Raw genomic sequence first — 12,781 nt, forward strand, 5'->3', positions numbered from 1 at the left:
TTTCATTATTGTACTCAAACATAAATATTTGTATACTTACAAGGTTACTTAAGGACTGTGCTCCATCTTTACAGTCAAAGGGAGCACAGTCTCAAAGAAGAGCCCAACCCCACCCAAAATCCTGGGTATACAGGCTGGGTGAATGTAGTCTTGACTTTATGGAGTAAAACCATTGGATCAGAGACATTATAGAAGGACAAAGTCCCACCCCTGAAGTCCAGATACACTCCTATCCTGCTGCGGCAGGGAGCAGCGATGGTCACGCTCTCCTTGTTGTGCTGAAATGAACAGACAGTGTAAGAGCAGTCCAGGCTCCAGGATTTGGAGTTGTGTCCAAGCTTGCAGTCGCTCCCTCCTCCACTCCTGCCCATGTTTTTGTAGCAGACGCCGATGGAAACCCCTCCGTTACCAGCCCACTCTACCTCCCAGTAGCAACGTCCAGCCATCCCAGCTCTGCACAGCACCTGGGCCCAGCTGGTGAAGCGAGACGGGTGGTCCGGGTAGGGCTGCGGCTCAGAACGTGTGGTCACCCCTCTTCGACCATCAGAGAAGGTCAGATAGGGATTGGCTGTGTTGGGGTCCAGGGTTATATCGTTGTAATCTGTACACAGTAGATGCACGTTGTCAGACATCAACTAGTGGTCATGGGTTTCATAAAGATGGATGTTAGCCAGGTTAATCAAATAATTGTACTCACACTGAAGAAAATCAGCTCTCGTCTTCGGCTCTGAGTTGTATGGTACGTCAGAGTCTTTTGCTGTTAGACAGATATGGGGGTGACGGACATTAAACACAACAAAATAGAGTTGCAAAATGAGTGGAGCTATTTCGAACACCCCCGATTCTGGAAATACAATTCCCATAGACTGTGTGATCGGCATGAAACTCCGTTAAATCATCAGTACAAAAGATTAAGAACTTAACTTTTTTTAACTTTTTGTCAAAGAACCAAATATTTCCTGTGTACAGAAAAACCTTGAGGTAGATGTTAACTACAATTCCCAAGGTGCATTTCAGCAAGAAACATGCAATCACTGAGGTTAAAATTTGCAGCTTTAATTGGTTTTAAATTGTGGGTGAATTCAGGAACTATGGTGCTGTGTTTTGACACTGACTGGCCTCTTCTCTGTGGCAATGGTGGGCAAACTTTTTAAATCTCTTCTTAAAACTCACTTATTTTTATTAGCTGATGGTATTTGTTTTTAAATACTTAAATTATTTTATATCCTATGTGTTGGATGTTATTATTGTAAAGCACTTTAAGTGCAGGTGGAACATTACAGTTATTATAAGAACCTACAGGATCGTGACGTTCATTTGAGACCCGTGTTTCTCTGTTAAGTAACATTGATGATGTGTTTAAATTAAATTGGGCAGCTCCTCTCTCTTCTTAACTATTATTATTGACAAACACTTAATTGACAGTTAGCTGAGCCCCCCTCAGTTGCTGTTGCTGCCTGTCAGATTTCTGTTCTATTAATGATGATAACGGAGACAGATGGACCACTCGAAATGTTCAGTAATTTTTGAAACAACGAGTCTTTGACTTTAAAAGCCAATTGTAGCCAATTGAAACAGAAAATGTCAGATTTTATCAACTGTAGCTAAACTAGATGGCTGGATTAAGCTAAAGTTACCTCCACAAATTGGTTAAAATGCAGGCTGACTTTTTGTGATTCTAAGCCGACTCATTTTAAAATGAGAATCTCTTACATATGAACTTGATGGCTACAAGTCAGGGTTTAGCAAACGGTCAGTGTAACTACTAAAAAAAACTCCTACCTTTGGTCTTTTCAGAGGTGCTTTGATTGCTGGTTTCCTTCAGTGAAATTACTAGAAACACAGAAAAGCAAATAGTGAGTATTTACTGTTCAGTTACTAAAAACAAAATAAATCTTTATGTTCATAAGTTGTAAAAGAGACTTACCCTTATCAGAGATCCGGTTGAATTCTCTTTCAAGTGTTTCGTCCAGACTGTCTTTGACATCAGCCAGGGCTCCTCTCATGGTTTTATACATCAAATATTGAAGTGCGTCAGTGTTGGGCATCTCCACAGTCTTTGCAGAGAAATGCAGAGACTTGCACTTCTGCAGTGACATGCAACACAACCAAATTAGAGATCAGTATTTGAATACAAACGCAACAACCTCAGCAAACCAGAGAGGAATCACTTTGTGGGTCTTGAAACTGCATCAAGTTCGCGCTGCACTCATTACTGTAAAACAAATGTCTAACATGATCAATACCTCATTGGTTGAGCGAATCAAACTTTGGGGGGGAAAGATCAGGCTTTTCAAGTCCATGTGGCAGCCTTTCATACAATACTTCAAAAATAATATTATTAATAAAATAGATCCAATATTAGTGTGTTGCCACATCAGTGTAATGCAGGTGTCATATTTCAAGTGCATGATTGTGACTGTCAGCCCTCATTGTTTCTTTTAGTGTTTTATTTTGTTTTATTACCTCATAAAGACACAAAACAGTGACAAGGAGTCACCTTTGCAGGTTTGACCTGTTACTAGTATATGTGTCAGTATGTATACTAGTAAATATATACTTATAACTTTAAAAAAAAACAAGCTTTCCAATTAAGTAAGTATGCAAAGTCTCTAGTTTTGAGCCTGGACTTTGAGGGTATGGGACTAAAGGTCAGGGCCTGTTTTTATTAAGCTGCTAAAAGTGAACGTTTAGTGAAAGAATTTTTACTTTGTTCTTTCACTTCACTTGTAATCTTACTCAAACATAAGAATAAAATCTATTAATCAAAATTTTTATGACCTGAAAATACTCTCCAGAGTAAGTTGGTTAAAAGTGGATCCTGTTTCTAGATAATAAAGTACAGAAACAAGGCGAGCACACACCTTCCGAGACATGTTTTGGAGTTATTGTTCAAAATATAATTGGTAATGATGAATATGAATATAATGTTAGCTAAAATAATACAGTATGTAGTTTAAGATGACTATTTTCAATCAATTTGCACTACTTTTTCTTTTTTGTTTCCATTTTATCCAATTGGCCATTAATTCCCATGAATTCATCCCTGTTTATATTAGATTGTTAATTTCACATGTTTAAAAAAAAAAATCACACGTTTTTGCAGAATAACGGAGTCACAGAGCAAATTGTGTTTGAAGTGAAGGAAAAAGGGGGCAGTTTCAGGGTGAATCTTTTTTTCTCTGGTTGTCTATTCCTGCTCTGAGCGTACATGTGTTTAATCATGTTATCACTTTCGAGCTTTACAAAGGTAAGGAGGAGTAAGTCACTTGATAAATGCGTCTCACTGATAACATTCAGCGACCTTTTTCACTCCTAAATTGACTCTTAAGAGCATTAAGTGTAATTCTTAGAAGTCTGCCAGAAATATAACAAAGAGCCTGAAAGGGAATCTCAAAGATCTAAATCCTAAAACATACTGGGAGTAAAAAGGTTTAAACATCCTGACAACTGAGTCATGTTTTTGGTCTGTAGCCAAGTGAAGAGGCTGTTAAAAGCATGAAATATCTTTACCTAACCCTAACCCTAACCCTATTTTTGTTTAACTATAGCTTATTTTTTTTAAATATTTCTCTGGTGATAAAAGTTGGACAAACCTGTTCTCACATCACTCGCCAAGTTCTCTTCAGTTCCATACCTGAAGGAAGTGGATGTGGTCCTCAGTGCGAGAAAGTTTCTCCAGCTCAGCGTCAGTCCTCCTGAGCTCGGCCGTCTCTCTCTGTATCTTCTCCAGCAGCTCCTCGGCCTGACTGACAGCTGCTCTCTCCTGACCTCTGATCAGCTCCTTCACCTCACAGCTTTGTTTCTCTATGGAGCGGATCAGCTTGGAGAAAACCCTCTCGCTCTCCTCCACTGCTGCCTCTGTGGAGTGCTGTGGATAAAGTTTTACAGGAATCATGCACACCCTACTTTATTTAGACAGTGTATCAACAACATATTTAAAAGCTCCTATATATTGAAAATGCGCTCACCTTGATGTATCTGACGACATATCTGAGTTCCTTCTCTGTGTCCTTCAGTTTCTGCTCAGACCTCAAAGAGGTTTCTTGGAGTTTTTTCTAAGAGAATACAAAAGATGAATATCACACAGGGCTACAGTCCCTCAGGCTGCTTCTGCGGTTGGCTTTCAAGATGGAAAGTTTTGATTTTACAATCAAAAGGACTGGATTGCATTGGAAGGCCTTTGGTCTATCAATCTAAACCTTTCACACAGTAACATCAGAGCACAAGATATGGCTGCAAGACTAAAGCACATTTTACACTCTATTCAATATTTGAATTGCGGAAGACTTTACACCCGGCTATAAAAGTCTCATCCTTCTTCTTTGACGCCAGGTATACAGATTTGGCCCGTTTATCAACTCAGTCAGCGGTGGCTGTGACACACAGCTAATGGAGGCAATAAGGTACTTATATCCCTTAGCCAAGCTCTAAATAAAAAAAAACAACAACAACAAAACTACATTTCCCACAATGCAACTTGACAGCATTGTTCATTAAACCCTCTCTGCCTTTCAAACTCCATAACCTAGTTTGTGATGCAGACTTTCTGTTAGAAATTTGTAGTCTCCAATGCCGTGTTCATGTCATGTCATAGTTTCGGACTGAAGAGCATTTTCCCCTGAAAGCTCTGATATATTCAACTTGGCACTCAAATGAATAGTTCGACATTTTGGGAAATACGCTTGTTTGCTTTCTGTTAAGAAGATCGATACCCCTTCTGACATCTATACTCTAAATATGAAGCTACAGCCAGAAGCCAGTTAGCTTAGCTTAGCTTAGCATAAAGACTTCAAACAGGGGGAAACAGCTAGTCTGGCAAAATCCACCTACCAGCACCTCTTAAGCTCACTAACCAACACTTTATGTCTTAATTGTAAAACTGTAAAAACGACAGTTAGCCATTTTTTTTCTGGGGGGTTGTGCTCAGGACTATTTCTTGGCTGGGGACAGTAAACTTCCTGGAGTTTCCCTTGGTTGCCTGGCAACTGCTCCCAGCTGTTTCCAGTCTTTATATTTTGACAGACATGAGAGTGGTATCAATCGTCTCATCAAACTCTCAAAATGTCAAAATACTCCTTTAATAATGTATGTAAGTGCCTGAAAACCAAAACAAACAACCATGACTAATAACCTGACTTTGACATGTCAAATCAAAGACATGTAAGTCCTCTGTCTGAATTTTGGTGCAAAAACATACATAATGTGCTTTATATATATTATATGTTATTTTATGCACTAAAACAAAAATTAAGATGCAACCAATCAATGTATTTATCCTATTGGTAATCAAACTGTTCAGAAACCTGTGAACGTCCCGACATTTAAATGAAGGAATAGAGAAAGAGATTCAAACCCACCTGTTGAGCTGCTCTCTCCTCCGGCACCGACACCGCGTCGTGGCCCTTGTGTCTCTCTTTAACACACTGGGAACAGACACACTGCTGGTCGGTGCGACAGTACAGCCTCAGTGATTTCTCGTGCTGCGGACACAGCTCCTCTCTCTGCTGATCTAAAGCTGGGATCAACTTGTGGGTCTTTCCATGAAAGCGCTCTTCGTGGGCTCTCAGGTGAGCCCCGCAGTAAGACTCCGAGCACACAAGACAGGATTTAACAGCTTTGCGTTTCCTCCCGGTGCAAACACTGCACTTCACGTCCTCAGGTTTGGCCAAGTGTTGAGCCTCAGCTTGAAATCCAGTTCGCTGAAACTTTTCCAGCACTTCACCCAGAACTGTGTTTCTGCTCAGCAGAGGTCTCGGATTAAACACCTGCCTGCACTGCGGGCAGCTGTACTGGTTTTTCTGCTTGGCCCTGTTCCAGCAGTCTTCAATGCACTCCAAACAATAGCTGTGTCCACACGGGATCGTCACCGGGTCTCTCAGAACCTCCAGACACACTGAACAACAAAACTGGTCTTGTTCAATAGAAATAGTTGCTGCTGCCATTTCCTTCACACTCAGAACAGAAACTGGAGGAGACCGAGATGGGCGTGGCTCTCAGGTGTGCTGATACCAGCTTCTCAGGTTTCACCTGCTGCACCCTGAGGCCTCCAATCACAGCAGGAAAAACCAGCACTAGGCTGTCCCAGGTCGTTCTATTGAACCACCTCCCCTATGTACACGATAGATAAGTTCATATTAGAAAAAGAATCATGTTATTTTACATGTGTGTTTGTGCGTGCAGTCGACCTGTTATTCCACTTTATACCTGTATTTATTCAAAGTACAATGAAATGTAAACCAGCCCCTATGCAAATAAACACCAGCGTGAGAAAGTCTGTTTGCTTTTTAATGTCAGCATGTCACAAATCACAATGTATTATTACACACATCTGTAAAGCCAAATTATTTTTTTGTAGTTATGATTAAAAAATGAAAAATAATTATAAAAGCATAACATTGTTAAAAAAAAACAAATACCTACTAAATTTTAAGGCGATTTCCTCACAAATACTGAAATAAGATGTAGTAAGTTCGTCCTGCTATGTGCTGCTTAATACTTAAAGGCATCATCAGCGAGGTCCTCTGTGGCACCGGCACTATCATGCACGGTGAAAACAAAACAATTACATTACCGCCAAAAGATGAATTATTAAATGTACAGTTCATAAGTGTCAGTTCTGTGAGGGGGGAAGGAGAGGAGAGCACTGAGGTATAATGACATTCAGCCCGTGTAGGTGCATGTGAAATGGCGATTTTGTCCACGGCAAGTCTATTTCCTCCGGGGGTGAGCACGTCGCTGAAAGTGCCTCTGTCTGGATCCTGAGGAGAGTTTGGAGCCTGGGCAGACAGAAGAGGAATTATTAGTCTACAGCACCCACAGGCAACAAAACAAAATGTTAAGACAAGGAGGACATGTTGGAGGAGAGCTCATAAATATGTTCCTGGACATGTTCCTACCCAAGATGGAAAAAGAGGGTTTCCTTTCCTACTTTACTTTGATTTTTCTTTTAAAGATTTAAATATCAACCACTCACCTGACTTAATAATCTGGTCAATAATTTGACATGCATTGACCCGAGCAGAGGGGACATATGTATGTACGTATGGATCAAGAACGTAAAATCAACTATCAAAAGAATGACAGGTACACAGAAAAGCAGCTGTTTTGACGGATGCAATCAGTCAATTTTCAGGTGTTTTGGTGAACATATGCATGTACAGTTTACTCAACTCAGATCTTTTGATTCATGACAAACACACATGGCCATAGTCTAAAGATATTCAGGCGGTCTTTGAGAGTTCCCAGAGCCAGAAAAAAGGCTAAAAGGTAAATGTGACAAAAGCTGTCATCTACAGAAAATCAGTGGTGGATTATACTTATTTTCTTATTTTTCTGACAGATATTAGTTACTTTGCACATACAGATTTTATATTTTATATACAAAACATGACCAACTTACACAATATGATGTATTATTGTAGATTAAACTACACAACAGGATATACTGTAAAGTAGCTAAAAAGATCAACCAGCTGTAACATTACAATGCTTCAGTAAATATATTACAGTAGCAGTACTACAGTAGTAGTTCTGTGGCATCATGAGTACATTTACTGCTGCTACTTTTGTACTTCTACTTATATTATATGAATGCAGGACTTGTAGTATTCTTATCATGTGGTGTTTGCTACTTTAATGCTGAAGAAAATATGTCACATACACTGACCTTGTTTGTTTCTGTCTCTAACATGATGAACATATGTGATAGGATTTGCATTTTGTTTGTAAAATGGGCTCAGCGCGCTTGTTTTAAGCTGAAATACATTTTATTTTATTTTATTTACCGAAAGGTGAGAAGGCAAAGGTGGGCACAGCATGTTGTGGAGTGAGGAAAGGGTTGAGAGGGTTTGTAGGACTTTGGTCTAGGCCAGGTGGAGGGATCACTGCAAGAACAAAGAGAACAAATACTTTTACCACAGAGTCTCAGCAGTCCAATCTGTCAGAGTCTGCAAACTGTAAACAAACAAGGTTCACTAAGGCGTCATGATGATGTGGTGAGGACAGGACGCACAAACAAACGGGGACATCTTCAGATGAAACTGTGATGGACATTTTTCACTATTTTGGGATATTTTATAGATTTGAAACAAGACTTAAAATAATGGACAGATTAATCGATGTTGAAAAGAATCATTACTTGCAGCCGAGTCTGTTTTTGTATAACCCAAAATCACAAATTTGCCTCAAAGGGCTTTTCAATCTGTACTACAGACGACGCCCTCTGTCCTCAGACCCTCGTAACCTCCCATCAAAAGAAACATTTAAAAAACATTAAAAGAAGAAATGGAACTTTGTGAGAGGCTAAATTACAGTACTGAGCTTTGTCAGGTTATCTGAACCCTACAAAGTTAAACAACAGGTCTTTAAATGTCATTAAGGATGCATCCCTGACTTTATTTATTACTCATATTGAGCAGGTTTATAGACTCACCTTGTGTTGCTTCCATTTGCACAGCTGATTCAGCGTCACTGGGCTGCGTTGCGTCCAGCTGGACAGCAGGATTTGGAGGACCTACAATTACTACATCTCTCACTACAAAAGACAGAAATACGAAGTCGCATTAATGAGAGTTGGCGGAACCATTGTATCAGATGCAAACACAAATTTGACATGACCCTTTGTATCTACCTCTCTCGTAGATGCTGACAAATCCTCCCTGGTAGACCTCCTGCAACAGTCCCTTAAAATCGGACAAAGCGGTCATCACTGGGCCAAAGGTGAGCGAGGGGTCGACGGTGAATGAAGGCAAAGCTGCCAGCTCAGGTGGAGCATGGAGAGACTGACAGCTCTGGAGTGACAAACCAGAGAGAGACAGAGTTTGAGGTGTGTAGGGTGTTACTGTCCTGGATATCAGGGAAAAATCAGCCGGTCAGTGGTATTACCTGGAGGAAGTGGATGTGGTCCTCGGTGTGGGATAGTTTGTCCAGTTCGGCCTCGTTCTTCTTCAGCTCAGTGATCTCCTTCTGGATCTTCTCCAGCAGCTGCTCTGCCTGACTGACGGCCATCTTTTCCTGGGCTTTGATCAGCTCTCTCACCTCAAAGCGCTTCAGCTCGATCGACCGAATCAGTTCAGTAAAGACGGCGTCGCTCTCCTCAGCTGCTGCCCGAGTGGCGCGCTGGAGGGAGACACAAAGCAACATTTAACAGGCGGCGTCTACAGAAAGTGTCTTAGACAGCTGACGGTCACAGGAGACAAGAGAATGCATCATAAAATGGTAAATTCTCTCTCTGGAAGAGGTGAGACATTTTTATCATCTGCATAGTGACATTTAATGTTTGCACTCACAGTGAGAGAGAAAATGGCTTGTCTCAGCTCCTGGGCCTCCTTTTCCCTTTGATGAATTCTCAGCTGAGAGCTCTGCTTCATGTCGCCAAGCTGATTCTGAGGAAACACATCATCACAATTGAAAATTAAACTCACGTTTACTTCATTATACTGTATATGCGTTCATGTTGTCACGTCCATCCTCTGTATGACGTTATATACAAAGTTCAACTCTTAAGCTTAAAGTTGGCTTCCAATTCAGGAGTTAAGGGGACATGAAAGGGAAAGTATTGTCCGTCCTCAGTTGTTTTTACTTGTGATTTCAGTGCTTTTTCACCATCCAGACCACATCAGACCAGGTCTGGACCAGATTCACATGAAGGCTATAGAGACAGTTTAAAATGTCAGATTTGTAAATCCTTTATTCTGTTTGAGAAAATAGAAAGAAGGGTGATTTCATTGCTTCATCTCTATCAAGATCATATCAAATTTTAAACACATTAGATTAAAAATGAATCTACTTGCAGTGATGGAATGTAACTAAGTACATTTCGTAATACTAAGTACTGCACTTAAGTACAATTTTGAGGTACTTGTACTTTACTTGAGTATTTCAGTTATGATATATACTTATCTGTTCAGCTACCCGGCAGTATATTAAGTAATTAAAATTAGCCCCACCTTTACCAGCTGCAACCTTAAAGTGATGAAGTACATATTAATGCATCACTAATTATACTCCAGTAATATATATCACTCTGAACTGGGCCATTCTGCGTAATGAGTACTTTTCCTTTGGGTACTTTTGATGCTAATACTTTTATACTTAAGTAAAATTGTTAATACATGACTTCTACACTGTGGTATTACTACTTCTGAGTACTTCTTCCACCTCCGTGCAGATCACATTAGACCTGGTCTACAGTACTGTGCTGATCAGTGATCAGTGATCACCTGCCTTGTCTTGAATCAATCAGATGATTTGATTACCTGCTTCTGTTGTATTTCTGCCTCTGCCAGCACCGTGTCGTGCCCCTTGTGTTCATCGGTCAGACACAGGTAACAGATGCACTGCTTGTCCGTGCGGCAGTACACCTCCAGCAGCTTGTCGTGTCGGGCGCAAATCGTCTCGTGGAGTTTTTTGGAGGCCGACACCAGCTTGTGTTTCTTGAAAGCAGCAGACTGGTAGTGAGGCTGGACGTGGACGTCGCAGTAGGAAGCCAGACACACCAGACAGGACTTCACAGCTTTGTTTTTCCTCCCGGTGCACACGTCGCACTCCACGTCGTCGGCCTCGGCGAAACTTTGGTTTGGGGGGGTCGTGGCGTCTTGGAGTCCAGTCTTTTTGAATTTCTCCACCACGTCGGCCAACATGGTGTTTCTGGCGAGCAGCGGCCTCGGGTTGAAGTTCTGCCTGCACTGTGGGCAGACGAACATCCCCAGGTAGTCGTCCTGGTCCCAGTAGTTCTGTATACAGTCCGAGCAGTAGCTGTGTCCACACGGGATGGTCACAGGATCCTTCAGCACGTCCAGACATATCGAGCAGTTGAACTGGTCCTTGTCCAGAACCACTCCGGCGTGAGCCATCGTCGAAAAACGCTGAAGAGGGTGTAGAAAATGAGCGAAAGCACAAGAATCCGACTGACAGACAGCTGCTGCTTTGTTTACAGGAAGTGAAAAGGAGGGGGCGTGGTGAGAGAGACGTCACCGGAAGCCGTGGCAGGGAGTTTAATTTTTAAAAACCACTTCATTTCAAAATAAAATGGTATTAAATATTTAATTGCCAAAATCACTAAATTAGAACATTGATAGTAAGTTGTAGTAAGTTGTGTTTTGTGTAGGCTATTAGTGTTTTTGTTTCATGTATATTTTATGATATGTACACAGTCATGGAAGAAATACTGATCATATCCTATATAAATTAGTAATACCTAATGTAAAATAATAAAATACTCAATTACAAATAAAACTCCAATGCAAAATTCTACTCAAGTAAAAGTAAAGAGTTATTATAAGCAAAATGTACTGAAACTAAAAAATGGCCCATTTATTTTATTACAAAGCTTTTGTAATGTCACCAATTGAGTCTGCTAATTTTACTTATTACATATATAGTTTTGGGTTGTTATATCTGCAAACGGTAAGTACAGCTGTCAGATAAATGTTGTGAAGTAGACTTTTCTTTTCTTGCTAACTTTAACTGAGCACTGAGATCCAGTTTGACACAACTTTGAATGACAGAGAACAAATTCTTCAACCCAGAAATTTCTGACACAAAACGGTCAACTGTTTGTTTACAATCACCTAGCACTATTTGTAGAGAGTGAACATCTGTTTTGTTGTGTTCCTGAAGCTCATACTTTACATACTGACTGTACTGGTCATAAACACATATCCTGTAGCGTCATTTAGCTCTTAATAAATACTGAGGTACAAATACTGATCTTCAATATAGGACCACACACCACAGTTCATTAGTAGCTCAGGTTATTACTGAATAACAAGCACTTAAAAGGCAAGCCCAATCACCCAAACATAGTTTCCAATGCATTTTTATTCAAAATGCCGTTAAATTAATTACAAACACAATAAATAAAGTTTGGTACATCCATTTCAATTGACCATAAATAATATAAGTGGAAAGTAAAAGGACAATGCAAACTTAATTAACTAAATTAATTAAACAGGATTTTGTTGTCAACATAAATAACAGGTTCTTCATAAATCATAAATCTTCATAAATTGATTTTGTTTCCTCTTCATACAGAACAATACATTACTTTGGTCACAAACTAAAGCTCTGATGCATTAAAGGAAAGGATCCAGATTTCAAAAGGCTGCTTCAATCAAACCAAGCATCATCCCACATCAGTGTTTATTGTGCGGTGCAGGTTTTGAAAAGTTGCCAGCAACCTCATAAGCATTTTCTTATTATGCCTGTTAATTTGGATTCAAGATCTTTCTCTTAAAATGACATGCAATTCCAATCCATAAGCCCACCCTTTAAATGCATGTATTGTAAATTCAGTAAAAGCAGTAAAAACAATACTGTCCTGATAAAAGGATCCCATCCAAATCAAATATTCCCTTTCAGATTGCAAACAGGAATTCAGTTTGTCTACTTTGTGCAAAATGCTGATGGGAATATTAAAACAATTGTCCATACATGTTCATGATGTCCATTCAAGTATTTCACCAAACCTATGGTTTTTTTTTTTTTAAATGTAAAAAGTTATAATTCTCTGAAATTGTAAGTGCAAACTACAGCTAATCAAGAGAAACAGGCACAAATAAATTCTTCTGTTTGTTTTAAAACATGCATCGATGTCAGTGGAAGATTAACTTTTGCTCTACATGCTTATCTGAAGTCGGAGGATTTTGATTAATGAGAATGAAGATGTCTAAAGCCAGTCTATTGACAGTCAACTGCTGAATAAGCTGCGAGGATAAAGATACGCTCTTGTATCACCTTCTTCAGAGAGAACAACTTTCAATATGATCCCAATGCATGT

The 12,781-nt window shown here is 39.9% G+C and overlaps 1 protein-coding gene across 1 annotated transcript; it reads right to left on the reverse strand.

The window, feature by feature from the left end:
* Positions 1-74: 74 nt before the first annotated feature.
* On the reverse strand, positions 75-10,856 carry LOC139296367 (E3 ubiquitin/ISG15 ligase TRIM25-like). Its single transcript, XM_070918752.1, has 13 exons — positions 10,260-10,856; positions 9,291-9,386; positions 8,887-9,120; positions 8,633-8,792; positions 8,435-8,536; positions 7,788-7,886; positions 5,361-5,968; positions 3,972-4,058; positions 3,638-3,871; positions 1,928-2,087; positions 1,783-1,833; positions 698-757; positions 75-601 (listed from the first exon to the last, which is right to left on the reverse strand). Exons 1-13 carry the CDS (start codon positions 10,854-10,856, stop codon positions 75-77), a joined length of 3,015 nt encoding a protein of 1,004 aa, XP_070774853.1.
* Positions 10,857-12,781: the final 1,925 nt, after the last annotated feature.

Source organism: Enoplosus armatus, chromosome 14, assembly GCF_043641665.1.
Source record: "Enoplosus armatus isolate fEnoArm2 chromosome 14, fEnoArm2.hap1, whole genome shotgun sequence".
NCBI classification, from domain to species: Eukaryota; Metazoa; Chordata; class Actinopteri; order Centrarchiformes; family Enoplosidae; genus Enoplosus; species Enoplosus armatus.